The sequence below is a fragment of the Carcharodon carcharias genome, chromosome 26 (assembly GCF_017639515.1).
Source record: "Carcharodon carcharias isolate sCarCar2 chromosome 26, sCarCar2.pri, whole genome shotgun sequence".
NCBI classification, from domain to species: Eukaryota; Metazoa; Chordata; class Chondrichthyes; order Lamniformes; family Lamnidae; genus Carcharodon; species Carcharodon carcharias.
This window is the reverse complement of record NC_054492.1, coordinates 19908024-19931556: the sequence shown is the minus strand read 5'-3', so window position 1 is coordinate 19931556 and position 23533 is coordinate 19908024. Positions and strand designations below refer to the sequence as shown.

At 42.3% G+C, this 23533-nt stretch overlaps 1 protein-coding gene across 5 annotated transcripts in view; it reads right to left on the bottom strand.

Moving 5' to 3' along the window:
* LOC121269822 (protein unc-13 homolog C-like) overlaps positions 1-23533 on the bottom strand; it is a 599906-nt gene that overhangs the window by 168960 nt on the left and 407413 nt on the right. For all 5 annotated transcript variants that reach the window (XM_041174809.1, XM_041174810.1, XM_041174811.1 and 2 more), the window contains one exon: positions 11152-11237. In XM_041174809.1, coding sequence (XP_041030743.1) covers positions 11152-11237 — 86 coding nt within the window. The remainder of the gene's footprint in view (positions 1-11151; positions 11238-23533) is intronic.

The following is a 23533-nucleotide window of genomic DNA, read 5'->3' as shown; positions in this document are numbered from 1 at the left end:
TAGGTATGACTCCAACCTGTGGAACAATTGCCCCTTTATTCACGGTTTCTATAACAGACGGCTGAATCGTAACTGCAGTTATAAAACTGGCAGTGGGCAGGTAGTTTAAAATTCACCTCGTATTGTTCATTGCTACAATAAAATGCTGCTTTGGCTGGGTAAGTAAATATTGATATACTTTTGCTGTAAGAATATTTTGTTTACATGTGGAAGTTGAATTTATGTGCTTAACAAAATAAAAAAGTTTAGTTCTGGGAACGAATGCTGGTTAGCATCTGGAATGCAGGCGATTCCAAAGTAAAGGACAGGTATTATAGTGAACAAACAATATTCCCAGTTCTAAATCTTGGGTTTCTCAACAATGGTTGTCTTAATTGCCAAATAGCAAGACAGACAACAGAGGCAGGAGCTGTTGTTGGTAACTTTGCTCTGTATTACTGGGTACCAACATAACAATGCCCACAGTCTCCTTTTGTGCATTCTAGCTATAGAATGAGAAAGTGATAGAAAACAAATTTACGGTCACAGCCAAGTCGGTTATTTAACAAAGATAAAAAGATAGAGAAAAAGAGGGGAGAGGATTAAAGGCAAAAGAGAAAATATAAAGCTGTCACTTTGCACAACACTGAAGGTTGAATTATTGCCTCTGTTTACATGATAACGCAAGCAAAAGGAATTACATTGACATTACATGCGTCTGTGTGAAGGTGAGGAAGCAGGACTCACACTGTATTTAATTTAATACTTATCAAGTTGTACACTGAAACAACTGACAAATTAGGCACCTATTTTCATTCCCTACATTACTGCCTTGCCTACATTTTAAAAGCACTTCATCGGCTGTTAAGTGCTTTGGGATGCCCTGAGGTTATGAAAGGTACTACCTTTTGCAAAAAATAAAGTTCTCTCTTTCGCAAAAATATGCATTGCATTACAGCAAACTACAACTTGAACAATTGCCTTATTCACTCAATTAACTGTATACAAAAGAAACATTAAGATAGGGCTGAGCTTCCACTTGGTTGAGCTTTTTTTAATGCAATTTGGCCCTAATCAGTCCATCCCACATAAAGGATCACGGAATTTTAAGCACAAATTCTGTCCAACATGAATCAAGTTTCTGTGACATTTTGTGTTGATTTTAAAAACAGTGCACGAGCAGCTGGTTCCACCCACAAACCGGCCATGACCCCAGGGTGAATTAATCACTTTTGGGGGGGTTTCCGCTAATTGCATTTGTTTGAAGACCTTCTAAAAACGAAGATAAAAATCAAAATTCTGCGGCTGCTGGAAATCGGGAAAAAAAAACAGAAAATGCTGGAAAGACTCAGCAGGTCTAGCAGCATCTGTGGAGAGAGAAACAAGAGTTAACGTTTCGAGTCCGAATGACCCTTCTTCAGACCCGCTGAAGGGTCATACGGCCTCAAAAGGTTGGACGGGATTTTCTGCACCTGCCCGCCACTGAATCTTCCGGTCCCACCGCAAGCCAATGGACTTCTGGCTGGGGCGTTGCCTCGCCTCGCCCACGGCGGATCCCGAAACACTCGGCTGTTAACTCGGTTTCTCTCTCCGTAGACGCTGCTGGGCCTGCTGAGTTCTTCCAGCATTTTCTGTTTTTGTTTCAGATTTCCAGCATCCGCAGAATTTTGATTTTTATCTTCGTTTTTAGAAGCCCCTCTAACGTCTTCAAGCAAATGCATCAAACACAGAAGAAGCAAATCTCCCCTGTTCTTTTTCTACTTGGTTGTTTAGTGACACGGATGGTTCTTTTAGGTGCAAGGGCACTAAATAGGCATGTTTTAAAAACTTTTGAAGTTTTTTTAAAAAAAATTTGCTGGCAAACCAATTACTGTACCCCAGTATAATTTTGAAAACTCATCCTGTACATTTTTGAATAGTGATTCCCAGTAATTTAAAATCTGGTCACTCACAGGTGGGTGGATTGACACTGTGTTTTAAAAGCCTTATATCCTGTGACAAGTCCATTTTCAGCCTTATTAATCAAACTGCCAAGTTACTTCGGTTAAATACAAATATTTCGTAAAGCAAACTTTTAAAAAAAATATTTCATTTCAAAACTCTGCCCAATTGAGTTGGCTCATGGCATATTTTGCGTTTGGTGCTATGCAAAGGAAGTTTGAGAAAAACCTCTGGGGACAAAAAAGCACATCATAAAACGGGCTCAAATTTGGGCACAATTTGCAGCAGGGTCGCTGATTGCATCCAATTGGAAACTTTATCCTATTGTCTGCAGCAAATGCAGTACAACTTGCATAATTATGAAAAACATCACTTAAACCTACCCATAAAATTGTGACTTAATTATTATGGGGGAATTGCAGTTTTCACTCTGGTGCTGTTCACCAGAATGCATCAGCACCATCCATGTCGCTGAACAATCAAATAGAAAAAGAACTGGGGAGATTTGCTGCTTCTGAGAAAGAAGTATGCATTATGGAAGTGTTCACTCTGGCCATGTGAAACTGCAATACCAGAATGTTTTGAGAGAAGTAGGCAGAAAATTTGAAAGTAACAACTGCAAGGTGCAAATAGAGAGGAAAAAAACTCAATGATAATTTTGATCAGTTTTATGCAGTTTAAACCATTAATGGTGTTAGAGCTGATGCTTTCTTGTGTGTTGCTGTGGTGGGAGGAGGGCATGGTTGATGGGGAGATGGGGGGTTGATGCACCAGATGAGAATGTTTATGAAGTATTTGATGCCAGTCTTTAGAACAGTGACCTCAGTCAGCCATCCAGATTGTGCCTATGATGAATAGGATACAATGAGTCGCTGGTTACTCGGAGATTTGACTGTGGGATTACAGCCTCAGCAAGAACTATAACTACAGCATGGGATTTAAGTGGGAAAAACTCTATTTTATAATCATATAAATAACTGAAGAAGTGCTTCTTTGACAAATAATATAAATGGGCCATGGGAAGTAGAGACAAATATTTTATGTAATATATCTAAATGAGAATAAGATGTTTTGGAGAGATAAGCACAAACTTTTTAGCATCTTAAATGACTTCTGTGAATTGGTGGATAAATATTATAGCTCTGAGATCTATATCTTTCAGCATGGGAAAAGTATGTCATATTTTTAGATTGATGTGATTTACTTAGAAGCTGTAGTAAACATCAGAAACCATACTCCTGATCGCAGACAACTGTGAACAATATATAGGTACTGAGATGAAACTGATACATTTCAAGCAGCACGTTGTCATATTTAAGCAAAGTAAATTTCTTAATGACTTCTCATTTTTGGGGAAGGTGCCAGGAATGAATAAACAGCTGCTTAACTACAGATAAACAATTAACATTCAACTTACCTCAATGTGTTTGTGTAATAAATAACCTTTGGGTGTGCTTAACTACAATTGAACATTTAAAGGTAAGTTTATACATACAAAAAGGAGTAGGCATTAGCCTGCTCTACCATTCAATAAGATCATGGCTGACCTTTTACCTCAGCCAGACCTTCCTGCACTATCCCCACATCCCTTGATTCGCTTAATGTCCAAAAATCTATTGATCTCTGTCTCAAAGCATCCACAGTTATCTGGGATAGAGAATTCCAAAGAACACAAATGAAATGTTGAGTCTGGTATGGGAGGGCCCACTGTTGAGGTTTTCTTTTGCATAGTGTTAGAAATCCATATCTACAAGAACCAAATGCTTTTTTAAAAAAAATTGGAAGGACATTGAATTATTGGGAGACTCTCCTTGAGTTAAGCTAAATGATTTCAGCTAAATGACCAGCAAGACACCTGGGGAGATGAGTTATTTTGTTTACTCGAGTTAAAATAAGAAAAAAAACTGCTTTTGCCAGATTATGGACTCCTGCTGATTGGTTGAAAAACACCTGGCCTGGAAGAAGTACTGGTTGAACATGACTTTTGAACTGTGTGTCCTGGGACCAAACTGTGAAGTAAGATTGCTCCTCTCTCTCTCTCCCTGTATTGCCTGCAATCCACAGTGGGTGTTCATCTTCAGCCATAAAATTCTCATCTCAGAATAACTCGTCTGTATTTGAAAGCCTGAAAAGCTGTAACAAGCGAGAGTTAACAAAGACAGTATTCCACCAAAGATCCTTTGGAAAGGACTTCCAGACAGCTACTGTCTTTGTATGCAGGAACAGCAAATCAACTACATCAAGACCTTTTTGAACATGATCCCTTTTCGTAAAGTGTTCCGTTATGGCAACCTCTGCAGAGACCTTATTTTTGTCCTTTTTAGTGTGTTTCTGTGTGTTGGGATTTTAAAAGGGATAAATCACTACACTTCCAGATTACAAATTGTATGTTAACCAGTTTTGTAACTTGTTTTAAAAAAGAAGTTTCATTTCATAATAAATCAATTATTTTGAGTTTATTGAAAGAAGCCTGGTTAAAGTATCTTTCATTCTGGGTCTAGCAGTAGCAAAGGTAAACAATTGGCCATTTTGGTCAGTGAATTAAACATTTACACTTATGGTGTGACCTATGGAGTAATGGGACTAAAGAAACTGTGCACTCCCTTTCCCAGTCGTCAAATATCCTTTATTTTGATAAATTCATAAACTTGGCCCATTCAATATACAGATAAAAAAATGGATACATAAAATCTTATGCATGAGTTTTTGTCAACCTCTGCATTAAAGATTCTAATGCCCACATCTATAATGTTCATATAAAATGTGTCAGGCCACAATTACACCCTCCTCCAGTGGGGGTGCTGTACTGTCGTCAGTGGCAGCAGGAAGGTGCAATTGCAGAGTGATGGGTTTTACGCAGTTTTACTTTAGAATATATAAAGGATACACAAAAATATGTAGAATAAATGAATTACAAACGCAGATTGAATTATCTCTGTATGCTCATCAACCCCACTCTCTGACCTCACTTCACTAAAGTTATGGGAGATTTATATATAACCACAGAGCTAATTAAACCTCACTCCAGCAGTTTGTTGTCATCAAAATCTTAGATTATATATTATTCTATATGGACGGAAATATAAGTAATTGTTTCAACTATACCATATACATTTGTAACAGAGTTATTGTCCTCCTGCTTCTTAACAGTTTATTAAATATATTGGCCATATTATTTCCTGCTCATTAATCATAACTTATTTTTCAAATATTCAGTGATTTCTTCATAATTGCTAATCTTTCATTGTTTGTGACATCAAATAACAAATAACATGGGCTGCACTGGTTACAGACATCTGCACATCTTTGCTGTTGGCAAAATAAATGAAAGATTGAATAAACCTCCCCATGAATGTCACAGTACATCGATCTATGTAATTAAAAGTCTTGTGTGCGCCGTGTTTCCACAGTATCACATCTCCAAAGAAACCACTGCCTTCTTTCTTACTCCCTCGTGTCTCCCAGCATGAGTGCAGTTCACACTTCTTAAGTTCCTATTTTTCTTCTTACAGTCCAATATCCCACCTCAGTGACTCGAGATTCCATCCTCTCTTGTTACCCATTGCCCCTCAGCACTGCCACACCCAGGGCCATTTGATTTCCTCAATATTCTGTAATCATCCCACCAACCACACAACACTTCTGGCACATGCCAGACCCAGCAATGCCCCCCAGATCATATTTTAGTCACTCCACTGATCCACATCACACCAACCTCAGTGTCCAACTCCCTCTTTTAAAGCAGGATTCCCAAGCATCTGAGAATTGCCCATGCAGACACTCTCGAGTGATCTCATTTCCATTTTTTGATGTGCTTCAGAACACCAGTCCCCTCCAAGAAAGTAATTCATGGGGCGTGAAGGTCAGTGTGTATTAAAAACAAAAAACTGCGGATGCTGGAATTCCAAAACAAAAACAGAATTACCTGGAAAAACTCAGCAGGTCTGGCAGCATCGGCGGAGAAGAAGAGTTCGCCTTTCGAGTCTTCATGACCCTTCAACAGAACTAGGTGAATCCAAGGAAGGGGTGAAATATAAGCTGGTTTAAGGTGTGTGTGTGCGTGGGGTGGGGGTGTTGGGTGGGGTGAGAGAATTGGAGGGGGGTGGTGTGGTTGTAGGGACAAGCAAGCAGTGATAGAAGCAGATCATCAAAAGATGAAACAGACAACAGAACAAAAGAACACATAGGTGTTGAAGTTGGTGATATATATCTAAACGAATGTGCTAATTAAGAATGGATGGTAGGGCACTCAAGGTATAGCTCTAGTGGGGGTGGGGGAGCATAAAAGATTTAAAAATATTTAAAAATAATGGAAATAGGTGGGAAAAGAAAAATCTATATAATTTATTGCAAAAAACAAAAGGAAGGGGGAAGAAACAGAAAGGGGGTGGGGATGGAGGACAGAGTTCAAGACCTAAAGTTGTTGAATTCAATATTCAGTCTGGAAGGCTGTAAAGTGCCGGAAGATGAGGTGTTGTTCCTCCAGTTTGCGTTGGGCTTCACTGGAACAATGCAGCAAGCCAAGGACAGACGTGGGCAAGAGAGCAGGGTGGAGTGTTAAAATGGTAAGCGACAGGGAGGTTTGGGTCATTCTTACGGACAGACCGCAGGTGTTCTGCAAAGCAGTCGCCCAGTTTACGTTTGGTCTCTCCAATGTAGAGGAGACCACATTGAGAGCAACGAATACAGTAGACTAAGTTGGGGGAAATGCAAGTGAAATGCTGCTTCACTTGGAAGGAGTGTTTGGGTCCTTGGACGGTGAGGAGAGAGGAAGTGAAGGGGCAGGTGTTACATCTTTTGCGTGGGCATGGGGTGGTGCCTTGGTGGAGGTTGAGGAGTAGGGGGTGATGGAGGAGTGGACCAGGGTGTCCCGGAGGGAGCGATCCCTACGGAATGCCGACGGAGGGATGAAGCGAACATGTGTTTGGTGGTGGCATCATGCTGGAGTTGGCGGAAATGACGGAGGATGATCCTTTGAATGCGGAGGCTGGTGGGGTAATAAGTGAGGACAAGGGGGACCCTATCATGTTTCTGGGAGGGAGGAGAAGGCGTGAGGGCGGATGCGCGGGAGATGGGCCAGACACGGTTGAGGGCCCTGTCAACGACCGTGGGTGGAAAACCTCGGTTAAGGAAGAAGGAGAACATGTCAGAGGAACTGTTTTTGAAGGTAGCATCATCGGAACAGATGCAAGAGAGGCGAAGGAACTGAGAGAATGGGATGAAGTCCTTACAGGAAGCGGGGTGTGAGGAGCTGTAGTCGAGGTAACTGTGGGAGTCGGTAGGCTTGTAATGGATATTGGTAGATAGTCTATCACCAGAGATTGAGACAGAGAGGTCAAGGAAGGGAAGTGTCAGAGATGGACCACGTGAAAATGATGGAGGGGTGGAGATTGGAAGCAAAATTAATACATTTTTCCAAGTCCCGACGAGAGCACGAAGCAGCACTGAAGTAATCATCGATGTACTGGAGAAAGAGCTGTGGAAGGGGGCTGGAGTAGGACTGGAACAAGGAATGTTCCACATACCCCATAAAGAGACAGGCATAGCAGGGGTCCATGCGGGTACCCATAGCCACACCTTTTATTTGGAGGAAGTGAGAGGAGTTGAAAGAGAAATTGTTCAGTGTGAGAACAAGTTCAGCCAGATGGAGGATAGTGGTGGTGGATGGGGACTGTTCATGGAAGAAGTTAAGGGCCCTCAGACCATCCTGGTGGGGGATGGAGGTGTAGAGGGATTGGACATCCATGGTGAAGAGGAAGCAGTTGGGGCCAGGGAACTGGAAATTGTTGATGTGACGTAAGGTGTCAGAGGAATCATGGATGTAGGGGCCAGGGAACTGGAAATTGTTGATGTGACGTAAGGTGTCAGAGGAATCATGGATGTAGGTTTGAAGGGACTGGACAAGGGGAGAGAGAAGGGAGTCAAGATAACGAGAAATGAGTTCTGTGGGGCAGGAGCAAGCTGACACGATCGGTCTATCGGGACAGTTCTGTTTGTGGATTTTGGGTAGGAGGTAGAAGCGGGCCGTCCGAGGTTGGGCGACTATCAGGTTGGAAGCTGTGGGAGGAAGATCCCCAGAAGAGATGAGATGAGGTCAGTGACAGTCCTGGAAACAATGGCTTGATGTTCAGTGGTGGGGTCATGGTCCAGGGAGAGGTAGGAGGAAGTGTCTGCGAGTTGACGTTCAGCGTCCGCGAGGTAGAGGTCAGTGCGCCAGACAACAACAGCACCACCCTTGTCAGCGGGTTTGATGACAATCTCAGGGTTGGACCTGAGAGAATGGAGTGCAGTAAGTTCAGAGAGAGAGAGATTAGAATGAGTGAGGGGAGCAGAGAAATTGAGACGACTAATGTCGCGCTGACAGTTCTCAATGAAAAGATCAAGAGAAGGTAAGAATCCAGAGAGAGGGGTCCAGGTGGAGGGAGAATATTGGAGGTGGGTGAAAGGATCCGTTGAACAGGGAGAGGACTCCTGCCCAAAGAAGTGAGCCCGGAGACGAAGACGGCGGAAGAAGAGTTCAGCGTCGTGCCGAGCCCGAAATTCATTGAGGTAACACCTGCCCCTTCACTTCCTCTCTCCTCACCGTCCAAGGACCCAAACACTCCTTCCAAGTGATGCAGCATTTCACTTGCATTTCCCCCAACTTAGTCTCCTGTATTTATTGCTCCCAATGTGGTCTCCTCTACACTGGAGAGACCAAACGTAAACTGGGCGACCGCTTTGCAGAACATCTGCGGTCTGTCTGCAAGAATGACCCAAACCTCCCTGTCGCTTGCCATTTTAACACTCCACCCTGCTCTCTTGCCCACATGTCTGTCCTTGGCTTGCTGCATTGTTCCAGTGAAGCCCAACGCAAACTGGAGGAACAACACCTCATCTTCCGACTAGGCACTTTACAGCCTTCCGGACTGAGTATTGAATTCAACAACTTTAGGTCTTGAACTCCCTCCTCCATCCCCATCCCCTTTCTGTTTCTTCCCCCTTCCTTTTGTTTTTTGCAATAAATTATATAGATTTTTCTTTTCCCACCTATTTCCATTATTTTTAAATATTTTTAAATCTTTTATGCTCCCCCACCCCCACTAGAGCTATACCTTGAGTGCCCTACCATCCATTCTTAATTAGCACATTCGTTTAGATGTACATCACCAACTTCAACACCTATGTGTTCTTTTGTTCTGTTGTCTGTTTCATCTTTTGATGATCTGCTTCTATCACTGCTTGCTTGTCCCTACAACCACACCACCCCCCTCCACTTCTCTCCCCCCCCCCACCCCCGCCAACACACACACACCTTAAACCAGCTTATATTTCACCCCTTCCTTGGATTCACCTAGTTCTCTTGAAGGGTCATGAGGACTCGAAACGTCAACTCTTTTCTTCTCCGCCGATGCTGCCAGACCTGCTGAGTTTTTCCAGGTAATTCTGTTTTTGCGTCAGTGTGTATTGTTCATCTTAACTGTCCTGAAATGTGGCTTGATACAGCAGAGTGCTATGCTAGACCACCTGGGATAGCAGGTAAGAGCCACATATAGGCTAAATCAGGTAAACCCAGCAGGCTTCCTTTCCCAAATGACATCAGTGAACTAGTTGTGCATCTCCAATATTTTGACAGTTTTGTGATCATTTACTTTAAGAGATACTCGTTTTTTTTTAAACTACCAGATTTCTTTCATCAGTCGAATTCAAATTTTTAAACTACTGGTGGTATTGGAACTCATTTTCTCTGGCTTCTTAGTCCAAGTCTCTGGATTTCCAGTACTCCATAAGAACTTTCATGCTTTAGGCTGACCCTTGAATGTAAGAGTGCTTGCACAGCCCAGACTTTCAAAATCTTCCCCATCTCCAACCAACAATTTCTGAGTGTCCTTAGAGTTTAATACTCCCCAGTCCTCACTCCATCACAGTCTATGTTCCCATCTGCCTTATCCCTCCCATGTACCACCACCTCTTTTTGCTTCTTCCTGGCTGTAGCACTTGCAGTCAAACATAGCCTAACCCAGGCTGTAAACCTGCCCCTCCTGATAGGAGGCATTATATTATTCTATGTTATATCATTATTTTGGACTTCCTGGAACCACGAGACATAGGGAGGCCCGTACCATTTAGAGACTTTAAACCAGCACAACATTGGGCAACGTGCATACCATGTGGTTGGCAGTGAAGTAGGTCTGGGCGTAGAACCTATCATGCCCAAGGCGACAGCAGCCTAAGTATTCCAGCTCTTCCTTCTCAAAAATTATTCTGTATGTACCTATTCTGCTTCACTGTCCAGTATAACTGGGTAGAATGTACATAGTATGTTGCTCAGCCCAATTTTCCTTCAAAATTTTCCCATGTACACATCATAGGGAGCTGATATACAGGCAGTATTGAATCTCCTTATGTGGTTTCAGGAGTTAGCTGGGCTTCACAGCAAAAGGTCAAAGGAAAAATGGCTGAGAGTCAGATCAGCATGGCTATTTTAGGGCCATGACTACCACATTCCCACTGGGAAAATGGAATTTATACTCAGCCCTATGGACTGATCAGACATTAATAGAATAATACAGACATCACATGCTGAGACAGAGGGAGAAAAACAGAACCGGAAATACAGAGAGGAAACATGAGAAGAATTAAAGCGAGATAAAAACAAGGACACAGCCACAGGAACAGAGAGCTTTTTTTTTCCAGTGAGCATGGAGGACCAACTAAATTGCAACATATTTTATATTACACAACACTCCTGACATCTTATTGCTCAGGCTCCTATTTATGCAGTCACTCTAAGTAGCTAGTGCAAATCTGTAAGATCCTTGTAGCTCATATAATTATCTAAAACTCTATTAAATTGCTGCTCACTGATCAGTCCAGATATCCATTAGTGTCTGTTTCCATCATTAATGGTATTCTTATTAAGAAGGGTGGCCTGAAACCCTTGGCTCTCACTGGTCAGTACATCAGCATATGAAATTATGCAGGAATAATAAAGAAAGTGACTCCTCTTGTAAAAAAGGGCACTCAATAATTGGAAACAGAATGATTTAATTAGCCGATCATTCAATCTGGACTTTAATATTAAATCTTTATTAAGGTCACTGGATAATTGCTATGGACTATGTATCTAAAGAGTGCAATGAGATATTTTCACTTCACTAACATAGTGCTTCCAATCACGTGTTGTATTACAATGCAGTCATTTAGGTATGTTCCAGTTTTTTAGAAAATGTCAGGATTGACATAAATTACCTTCAAGAGCGTACTTCATGTCCTGGGCAAATAGCTGCCACACAACTTCAGCACTTATTTTTCCCATGTTAAGTTCTTGAGGAAACCTGAAATTGAAGCGTATTTCAGTGTCAAATAACACTTAATTGCATAAAAATAGGTAATTTACTTTCAAGATAATGCAACTTGAATTTGTCTACACTTGGAAAGGAAGAATATAAACTGCATACATGCAATTTACTTACGTATCATTTTGTTACAAGAATGTAATAGAAATGTGCACCCAATATAATACATTAATCTCCCCACCGGTCCCCCCACCCCAGCCCCTCCCTTCCGTCAGTCTCATAAACTTTCTCACAAAAGTACTAAGTATCCTGTACACTTTGCTGGGTATGAACTCCTTCCCCTTCCAATTCAATCCTTCTTGGCCACATCATTGATAAACAATTAGCTCTCAGTCAGTTGCTCAATGACGTGGATGAATGACTTGGTCGTGAGTTTTCGAGCCAATTCCTTCGATCTGCAGACAGTCACTTCCTTTCCATTGGTATCTCCAAGAACAATATGATTACAATGCAGAATACAGAGGAGGGTGGGAAGGGAATCTGAACCAGTGTCTTGTCATGAAACTATCTTTTTTTTCATAATATTTTTCTGTTTATTGTGAAGTAGGTTTATGGAGGTAAGTATAGTTGGGTCTGTTGTAATTTAATTGCATTTTGTAGTCAAGCAGACTGCAAGCTTTAACTCATCAAAAGAAGCTAGGTGCTTGACATGCTAATGAGTAATATGGATGCTGGCTTAGCATGAAAGGTGTGAAGGGAATTTGCATTTTTAGATAAATGAGGGGATATTTGGACTTCAAAGTGATCTCGGTTTGTTTACAATTAGCCAGGTAAGCAAGGCTAAGGAATGTGTTTATTTTTCCCAAAATGTAACACATCTTTTCTATCATGATGAAGATACCGTTTCAAAGACATACAGAACAATAGAATTGACATATTAAAAAGAGAGAAACATATATAAAGGAGACTGAAAGGTATGTGTCCGAGGGCCATGCAAGATCTAACAGGAGTGTGTGAAATAGCCTTAATGAAGCCTCCAGCATTTGTGCATATGTCTGCTGTCTAACGAAGCTGAATTGGGGGAAAGCCATTCTGATTTCTGCTGTCCAGGGTATTGTGTTAACTTGCTGATTTTGTTTTAAATCTAAAATCTATTTTGGACCATTGCCTTAAAGGGAGTGTAGCTGGGAGTTAGGTTAATTAGCAATTTTAGAAGTTATTATTGTAGTAATTGTAGCCTTATGTGTGTGCTTGAAATCTTTCATTTTGTTAATAAATATTTTAATTTATTTTAAAAAATCTCTAAAGGTCTTAGTGGGCTTATTACTTCTGAAATCAGTGCACACAACTCATAATAAATAGAAATTGCAAAACCGTTATGATAGCGCAACCAAGTTTCCCTTGGATTTGGTCTACCTGGCACACAGCATCTGCCACCAGCATAACAGTCTGATCATTCCATAGCATAAACTCATCGATGCAACATCACAGTCCTGAATGCATTTCTGTCATGTCAAATTTACTGACTGGTTTTTGGACCTGTCCACATCTAGCATATTATAATAGTAATAATAATAATAATAGTATGTCAATTGATCAAATTAAGCACACACTTGTCATAAAAATAAAACTTGTAAAGGAACAACATCAGAACATTCAGTGCAAACAAAGCAATGGTCACACTAAGCACTCAATGAGAGCAGTGGCAGCAATACAGTGGATTTTACAGAAGTGGAAAAGCCATTGAAAGAACACTGCACCTTCTAGCATGGAGTTCAAAGCTGACATTGGAAATAAAAATGTGTGCGTACAATTCTAAGTAACAGAACATTGCTTGGTGCAGTACATTTATGCTCCATGCTAAAACAAGTCAATATCTTAAAAAATTATCAAAACTGTAATTTTGACCCAGCATTGAGAGTTGGAAAGTCACAAACAGTAATAGCCAAAACCATGATTCTTCTGATACAGTAAGATGACAATTTACAGCAATTTAACTTTCATTAGCTATTTTGGCACTTGGCAGAAAAAAAAATCAGATTTTGCATTTTATTGTTATCTTCCTTCAGTACTTAAAAAACACTATCAAAATAATAACAAAGATTAAAAAATACATCATGCTAAGCACCAGATTTTTGATTTAACTGAAATATGACTTTTGTTTAAACGAATAGATCAAATGTGGTGTCACTTATCAATATGTAGAAATTCTTAACTATTAATTAACCAGATTTTTTTTTCCAACCAAAATCTCCTGTATTATTTTAAAAGATACTTTAGCTATGCACAAGGGGTGATGGGTAAATTCAGCTTCCCACCTGCTCTTGGCAGTGAGCTGCAGACAAAGGGAGCATGGGCCAGAAACACTACAACAAAAACTACAGCTTCGATTCTTAAACCTTTATTTTCTTAGAGCGCTACCTCTGGATGAGAGTATGGAAGCCATGTATTTACCCTTGTATCTAACAAATGTTGCTTTATCCTTCCTAACTGTTGACTGGGAAAGGTAAAGGACTCAGATATTTCCACATTTTCGTAAAATTCCAGTGGTACTCAAAGCTATATTTAGGACGCATCACACCATTTTGCACCTTTGATAAAACCTGCTGGGGTTGTCTCATCAACAGGAAGGAGAAAACCATGGTAGATATATAACAGATTAGACAGTGGTCACTCTCCTGATTCAGCCTCTTCTAACTGAGGATTTGAGCAGTTTAATTTTTAATTTTCCAATTCTCTCCCAAGGGTGATGGACAGATTTATCCAAAATGAGTATTGGCGGGCCATGACCAGTTTATGAGTCAATCTGATCCTGTCCTCAATCATCACCCACATATCAACACTTATCAGCAGAAGGTATTAGAAAGCAAACAGGAGCAGTGATCCTGGTTAAATTTTCCTTCCCTGCTCTGGCTCCATTAGCAGCCCTATGCCAGCTACCTCATCACAGGCCAGGAATTGAAGTTCACACAATCTAGTTTGTATGTTGTTTCACATGAGGTATCCAGAAAATAACTGGAGGTTAAAAAAGGCGAAGTTTTTAAAAACCAAATCGCCGTGTGCTCCATTTTTGAACAATGCATAATGAAAACAATGGACAATTAAGGCAGATCCTGTTGAAATTATTTCAAACAGGAGACAGCAATGAAGATGAATTCAATGGCTTCATCACCATGGCTGTCATGCCTGAAATTTCTCAAATGGAAACTGAGATAGATGCAAGAACAACAACTTCTAATTATGTAGTGCTTTTCAGGACATTAGGACATTCCAAGTGTTGCTGCATTGTTGGAATACGTTGCAAACAGTTTGTGCACAGCAAGCTTCCACAAATAGCAATGTGATAATGTCCAGATGATCTGTGTTTGCGATGTTGGTTGAGGGATAAATATTGGCAGGACAATGGGTTAATTCTCTTGCTCATCTTCAAAATAGTGCAAGGCGCAAAAAAAGACAGATGGACAATAATATTTTTTAACCTTGAAGAATTTACTATTTGCAGGAATGGAACTTGACAGTTGAATTGTTCCCTTTCTGGGCTAGACAGGTTGACTGACATTGCATTAACAATTGCCATATTTTTAAACATCCTTAACTTGCTGTGGTGAGTTTAATAGGCACTTAATGTGCAAATTCAACAAGTTCTTAAAAATAACAGGGAGGTTGATTGCGAAGTGTTGTTTGTCTGAAGCAAATGCTGGAGCAGGGTGAGTCGACCTTTAAGTTCTTAAGATTCACAACTCATGGTGCAACTCATCATGCCCTGAACTTTCTGGTTGACTTATGTATTAGGAATGGAGTGTGTCATTAACATGACTCTATTTGTTGGGGAGGCAATGGTGTAGCGGTATTGTCAATGGACGAGTAATCCAGAGACCCAGGGTAATGCTCTGGGGATAAAAACAAAAAACTGCGGATGCTGGAAATCCAAACCAAAAACAGAATTACCTGGAAAAACTCAGCAGGTCTGGCAGCATCGGTGGAGAAGAAAAGAGTTGATGTTTCGAGTCCTCATGACCCTTCAACAGAACTGAGTGAATATTAGGAGAGGGGTGAAATATAATTATGCTGCTTTAAGGTGGGGGTGGGGAGAGGAGGAGGAGGAAAGAAGTGGGGGGGTGTGGTTGTAGGGACAAGCCAGCAGTGATAGGAGCAAATAATCAAAAGATGTCACAGACAAAGGAACAAAGAGGTGTTGAAGGTCCTATCACTGCTGGCTTGTCCCTACAACCACACCACCCCCCCGCCACCCCACTTCTGTCCCACCACCCACCACCCCCTCCCACCCACCCCCACCTTAAACCAGCTTATATTTCACCCCTCTCCTAATATTCACTCAGTTCTGTTGAAGGGTCATGAGGACTCGAAACGTCAACTCTTTTCTTCTCCGTCGATGCTGCCAGACCTGCTGAGTTTTTCCAGGTAATTCTGTTTTTGTAATGCTCTGGGGACCTGGGTTCGAATCTCGCCACAGCAAATGGTGGAATTTAAGTTCAATAAAAATCTGCAATTCAAAGTAAAACCTGCAATTAAAAGTCTAATGATGACCATGAAACCCGTGGGGTCACCAATGCCCTTTAGGAATTTCCACCTTTAGGGGAGGCAATCTGCTGTCCTCTAGACCCACATGTGGTTGACTCTTAAATACCCTCTGTAACAACAACAGCAAACCTAGCTCTGTCGACCCTGCAAAATCCTCCTTAATAACATCTGAGGGCTAGTGCCAAAATTGGGAGAGCTGTCTCACAGACTAGTCAAGCAACAGCCTGACATAGTCACACTCACAGAATCATACTTTCCAGGTAATGTCCCAGACACCATCATCACCATCCCCGAGTATGCTAACCTGCAGGGCAGACCCAGCAGAGGTCAGCACAGTTGTATGCAGTTGCCTTGGGAGTCCTCAACATTGACTCCGGACCCCATGAAGTCTCATCAAGTCAAACATGGGCAAGGAAACCTCCTCCATGTTGAACATTTAGAGGAAGCACTGAGGGTGGCAAAGGCGCAGACTGGTACTCTTCAATGTCCCTCACCAAGAATAGCTCAATAGCTTTACAACAGAATGAGCTAAAGGACATAGCTGCTAGTCTGGGTCAGTGGCAGGTGGTGAGGAAACTAACAAGAGTGAAAAACATACTTGACCTCATTCTCATCAACCTGCCTGCTGAAGATGCATCTGTCCATGGCAGTATAGGTAGGAGTGACCACTGCACAGTTCTTGTGGAGACAAAGTCCCATCTTCACGTTGAGGATCCCCTCCACATGTTGTGTGTCACCCCACTAAATGGGATAAATTTTAAACAGATCTAGCACCTCGAGACAGGGCAACCATGGGGCACTGTGGATCATCAGCAGCAGCAGAATTGTATTTAACCACAATCTGTAACCTCGTGGCCTGGCATATCCCCCACTCTACCATTATCACCAAGCTAGGGGGTCAACACTGGTTCAATAAAAAGAGTGAAGGAGGGCATGCCAGGTGCAGCAACCTGATGAAGCTACAACACAGGACTACTTGCATGCCAAACAACATAAGCAGCAAGCGATAGGTAGAGCTACGTGATTCAACAACCAATGGATCAGATCTAAACTCTGCAGTCCTGACACATCCAGTTGTGAATGGTGGAGGACAATTAAACTGAAAGAGGTGGCTCCACAAATATCCCCATCCTTAACGATAGGGGTGCCCAGCACATACAGTGTAAAAGATAAGGCTGAAGCATTTGGAACAATCCTCAGCCAGAAGTGCCAATTGGATGATCTATCTCGGCCTCCTCTGGTGGTCCCCAGCATCATAGATTCCTGTCTTCAGCAAATTTAATTCCCTCCATGCGATATCAAGAAATGACTGAAGGCACTGGATATTGCAAAAGCTATGGGCCCTGACAGTGCTCTAGCAATAGTACTGAAGTCTTATGCTCCAGAACTTGCTGCGCCCCTAGCCCAGCTATTCCAGTACAGCTACAACACTGGCATCTACTCGGCAAATGTGGAAAATTGCCCCCAGGTACACCCTGTACACTAAAAGCAGGACGAATCCAACCCGGTCAATTACTGTCCCATCAGTCTACTCTTGATCATCAGGAAAGTGATAGAAGGGGTCCTCAACATTTCTATCAAGAGGCACTTGCTTGGCAATAACCTGCTCACTGATGCCCAGTTTGGGTTCTGCTAGGGTCACTCAGCTCCTGACCTCATTACAGCCTTGGTTCAAACATGGAAAAAAGAGCTGAACTCCTGAGGGGAGGTGAGAGTCACTGCCCTTGACGGACAGCATTTGACCGAATGTAGTTTCAAGGAACCCTAGCAGAACTGGAGTCAATGGGAATCAGGGAAAACTCTCTGCTGGTTGGAGTCATCCCTAGCACAAAAGAAGGTGGTTGGAGGTCAATCAACTCAGTTCCAGGACATCACTGCAAGAGTATTGTCCGAGCCCAATCGTCTTCAGCTGCTTCAACAATGACCTTTTCATCATTAGGTCAGAAGTGGGGATGTTAACTGATGACTGCACAATGTTCAGCACCATTCACAACTCCTCAGATACTAAAGGAGCCCATGTCCAAATGCAGCAAGGCCTGGACAATATCCAGGCTTGGTCTGTCAAGTGGCAAGTAACATTCACACCATACAAGTGCCAGACAATGATCATCTACAACAAGAGAGAGCTTAAGCATCGTCTATTGACATTCAATGGCATGATCATCACTGAATCCCCCACTATCAACAACCTAGGGGTTACCATTGACCAGAAACTGAATTGGATTAGCCATATAAACACTGTGGCTACAAGAATAGGTCAGAAGCTCAGAATCCTACAGCAAGTAACTCACCTGCTGACTCCCCAAAGCCTGTCCACAATCTACAAGGCACAGGTCAGGAGTGTGATGGGATGCTCTCCACTTGCCTGGATGAGTGCATCTTCAACAACACGCAAGAAGCTCAACACTATCCAGGACAAAGCAGCCCACTTGATTGGCACCCCACCCACAAACATTCACTCCCTTCACCACCGATGCACAGTGGCAACAATGTATACCATTTACCAGATACACTGCAGGAACACACCAAGGCTCCTTAGACAGCACCTTCCAAACCCATGACCACTATCATCTAGAAGGACAAGGGCAGCAAGGGAACACCACCACCTGGAAGATCCCCTCCAAGTCATTCACCATCCGGACTTGGAAATATATCACCATTCCTTCACTGTCACTGGGTCAAAATCCTGGAACTCCCTCTCTAACAGCATTGTGGGTATACCTACACCACAGGGACTGCAACGGTTCAAAAAAGCAGCTCACCACCACCTTCTCAAGGGCAATTAGGGATGGGCAATAAATGCTGGCCTAGCCAGCAACACCCAAATCCCATGAATGATTTTTTAAAAATTTCCAGCAAGGTTTGGCCCTATAGCTGAGATCAATTAGAGGTAAGTAGATTACTTGTAAATTTCAGGGACCAGGCTTTCTTTTTTTTTTAAGAAGAATTGCTGGAATAACATTGTCTTCAGTGTAATGTAATAAACATGCACACATATATCTACCTTATCATGTTACTCAACTCTGTCACACTTAATTGCAAATAAATTTATTCAAGGAGAATTTTCTTAGCTGATTTTTAAAATATATTAGCATCTTTAATGCAGTGTGCTATACTCAGTGTGCAGTTTATTATAACCAGTGAGCCAAACTTCAAATATTGGCAGATCAGAGCTCTGTGTACAGTATAATGGCTACCATTCCCACTGTGGTGGGAGGGGGGTTGGGCAAATCTCTCAGATACCCTCCAGACTCACTCCAATACCCATACTTTGGTGATGATGACCCCAACGTCTGACATGAAAATGAGCTGGATAAACAGCTGACTGAAGTGACCACCTCACTGACCAGGACTAAGCAAAATGAGTGTATTACTCTTAGGGGAGACAGTGGCGATGGGGTATTCTCACTGAACTAATCCAGGAGCCCAGGCTAATGCTCTGGAGACATATAGGTTCAAATCCCACCATGGTAGCTGGTAGAATTTAAATTCAATTCATAAAATCTGGAATTGAAAGCTAGTCTCAGCAACAATGACCATGAAACTACTGATTGTTTTATAAACCCATCTGGTTCATTACAGTCCTTTATAGAAGGAAACCTGCCATCCTTACCTGGTCTGGCCAACATGCATCTCCTGACCCAGAGCAATGTGGCTGACTCTCAACTGCTTCTGAAATGGTCAAACAAGCCACTCAGTTCAAAGCAATTAGAGATGGGCAACAAAAGCTGGCCTTACCAGTGATGCCCACATCCCATCAATGAATAAAAAAAACTCTGGCCGCTGCCACATCTGACATGGCAGGCCTAGAAAGTTTATTGCACTGCTCCCATTTTACTGGCATAAGATGGCCACCTAAACATTCAACACTGTGGACAAGTGTGTTCATATTGAAAATGAGCTGCCTGCCATATTGGTAAATGCTTTAATATACATGCCCAGTGCCTATGCCTGAAGCAGGTGTTTCCATATGCATATAGGAGTTTTTAAGATGCTTTCCTGCATTTGAACTGTTCTGAACACAGCCGGCACCAGATCTGCTGCATTCAGGGTACCCAGATCCGAGTGCTGCCTAATCAGGGGTCCTTACCTGATTGGAGACTGCATTGCCCCTGCTCCAGTGGCTCTTCCACTATCACCGTGTGAACTGATGTCTGCTTTGCTGAAGAGCTACTGGGGACGAGTGTCAGGCATTTGCTGCTCGCAGATCTAGTTCAAGTGAGGTCCAATTTTGATTAGTGTAGGGATTGGCCCAATTTGTGTTAGCAGGCTGGTGCTATGTAATTTCTGCCCCCTTGTCTATTATCCAAAATTATTGCTAGACAATCTCCCAAAAAATATAGTCAACCATAAGGAGGCATTTTGTTAATTTTAACAGTTACACATAGTTCTATTCTCAGGCACAAAACTGACAGACAGGAGGACATGCTCACTGTTAGTTATTAAGTAGAGCACACCAGGGACAGCAATTTTTCCCTCCATGTTGTTTTGATAGGTAAGTGCGATTTGCTGTATCTAATGTTATTTGACTTGGCAGGAAGATTGCTTTAGCTGGAATGTGGCAGTCCCAAACCACTCATTTGTCTTGCCTGTCATCCGAAAGTATAGAAGGTTGGAATTGAGCCAACTTCTGTGGCAGGCTTGGCTATCTGATACTTGAGCCACACAGATCCTCAGTACTCCAATGTATTTTTAATGACTGGCTAACCAGCTAAGCTCACTAATGGGGTCTAGGGGGATGGAATGGGCCTGTCGAGAAAGCAGAGTTTCTTTCTAAACGGCTGCAAATAACTTCAAAAGTCAAACGCACGGGGTATTTCTAGTTGGAAAACGTTTCCTGTTATGGTATGATGTATGGTGGACACACTCCAGTTTTTACTGAAAGCACTTAGAGTGGCAGGGGTAGAGGTAGAGGGTGGGGTGGGGGGTGGGCTGGGCTGGGGGGTTGGGGCTGAGAGCCTTGGCCACCCAAAACCACTAATCTTGTTGTCTGGATTTAAATTGAATCGTTTGCATACTTACAAGAGTGTGTTTGTAAGATACTGAGCGAACAGAAACTCTTAATTATGAATTTCTCAACCGTTTGGCTTGGATACTCTTAAATGTGATGAGCTTCGACATGAATCAAACACACGCCTGATGGGGGAGGATGATGCTAGCTGCTGGCAGGACAAATACTGAGGTTATTGCATTGCTGGTGCATAATTTGGATCCGTACCCTCTCTTTATTTACAGGGAACAATGTGGCATGGCAAATGCTGATGGGCTTGGCTCTAACTTCAAGCGTTCTGCTCTGACCACTGGCTCCCTGACCTGGGTGCTGTAGCTTCCACTCCCCCCTTGTCCTGCGGCATGGTAGGGAGAATGAGCAAAGGCAATGCAGAGGAAGGCAAGCTATATAAAGAGGGAGGAGGTTGAGGAGAAAGAGGGGGAGATGCTCTCAACAGGAGGCCACATCCACTCACAGCCTTCAAGAAGCAATCCCCCTGCCTCCACCTCCACAAGGAATTGTGGGTCAGATGTCTGTACTTCACCAAGGAGGTGCTCACTGAAATCTGCCACCTGTGGTCACCACAGTAGCAGCCTCAGAGCTTGGCAAGGACCAGATTGCCAGTGGTTGTCAAGCTAATTTGGCTATTTCCAGGCTGGAGATGGAGATATTGGCAACATCTTGAAGTTTGCAGTCTCCTGTTATGTAAGGGAGATCACTGTGGCTCTCTGCTCTTTGAGAGCTAACAACATTTCATTCCCTCTTTCTAGAGAGAAGTAGGTGAAGCAAGCAAGGGGCTTTGGTAGAATTGCAGGCTTTCCCATGGTGCATAAGGCCATTGACTGCAGACATCACATGGTGGATGCCGCATATCAATTCTGAGGTGCATCACAACCAAAAGAGAATTCACTATCTCAACGTGCAGTGGGTGTGTAACCAAACACAGGGAATCTTGCAGCTCAACGCCCCGTATTCCAGCAGCTGTCATGAAGCATTCAGTCACTGTACCAGCTGCATTTGAGTCATCTTTGAAAACCAAAGGGAGGCTACTGCATAACAATGCCCATCTGTTGACCACATGGCTAACGATTCAGTGAGAAAACCACACACACACATATGCAGCATGCTTCGAATGAAAGCCATGCTGCCACACAAAATGTGATAGAGCTGACTACTGCTGAAACAATGTTAACACTGCCTAGACAGCTCTGGAGCAACCCTGCACAGCCCCTTGCCACCAGCTGAGGTTGAGCAGCTTAGAGCAGGGCCAGGAGCAGGAGAGGAGGAAGAGGCAGTCTGGTTTGGTGATCGCAGAAGAACTCATTCGACGATGATATCAGTAACCGCAGCCCCAATTCCTTATTTTATCTTGCTTCTGTCATTAGCCATCATATTATCCACTTGCCCACAATGCAACAATAAAAGCCACCAGAAAATAAACATTCCAAACTTAAATTATAAATCAAATAATTCCATATTGCATACAAATATCAATTAATCAATCACCCTTGTGTGTTGACTTTGTGCCTGCCTTCCATGTGCCTTTGCCTGTTCTTGCATCTGCACAATGCCACCCCAGTGGCTCAAGCATGGCTGGTAGAATGCTACTGACTTTCAATGAAGAAGAGTGAAGATGGTTTTGGAGGGCAATCTCAAATAGGTTTAGGCCAAGGGGGCCCGGCTTTGGACTGCACCACCTTGGCACGATGGAGTGGCAGTAGTTGGAGGATAAGTGGGTTTCATCTTAAAGAATTAGACAGACCTCAAAGAATCCTCTTAATAATTTAAGCACTTGCGAGTTCAATAAATATTACAATCTGCCACTTGTAAACATCTTTACAACCATGATATATTAATAACTCAAGGCTTATGGAGACTCAATGGCAATCAGGATTATTTACAGATGACACATCAGCAGGATACAATACAGGATTATTGGCTGCCCCACTTCTGATTCACTGGTATGGTCATTGCAGCATATTTTAATCAGCTATCCAGCAAATTTTGGCGTGGATTCAATACTGGAGGATCTGGGAGCACAAGAGTCTAACTTGTGGCATTTGGTATCAATATTAGCATTGCAGCAAATTCCAGGCCATTATTTTTCAGTTGTAGGGCTTACCGTCTTTAAATGAGGTGAGGGTAAAATCATAAAATACACGTGTGGTCAGGATGAAGTTTGAGAGGTTGTACTTTCAACATGAAGCATAAGCTGATTTGAGCACAGACCCAAGAACAGGATGTGGATGCCAGCACATCCCATCTGTGGTGAGGCATTTCAATCACCGAAAAACTGGGAGTTCACTGAATTGCTGCGTTTACATAAACATCAAATTCTTTGATCCGTGCTCCATCCACGGATTTCACACCAAAAGCCTGAGCTTTGCAAAAGTTATCCAATATCTTTTGGATAAGAAATTGCTCTTGTTGCATTTTCTCTACATTACATACGCAAAGATCTGATTTACAGTTACCTTAGGTATCATTGCATGCTTCTTGCATTAAGAACTATAGAAAGGGAACAAATCATGAGTCTCATTTAATAAATCATTGATAGCATGAAACATTTTTCCCAAAAGAGCAGTTTGAACAAACTGTTGAATGTAACAGAAGCATCTTGGGATTTTTTTTGTCCTGGTTAAAAGTGCTGCATAAATGAAAGGTGTTGTTGTGACAACTATTAACCATAACTATGCAACTCTTTACTTCTCAGCCTTTCATTCTAAAATCCACAGGCATTTATAACACAAGCTTGATGCCACCTACCCAAGATTTTGAGTTTCCACTTAAGTTTGTCCCAAGC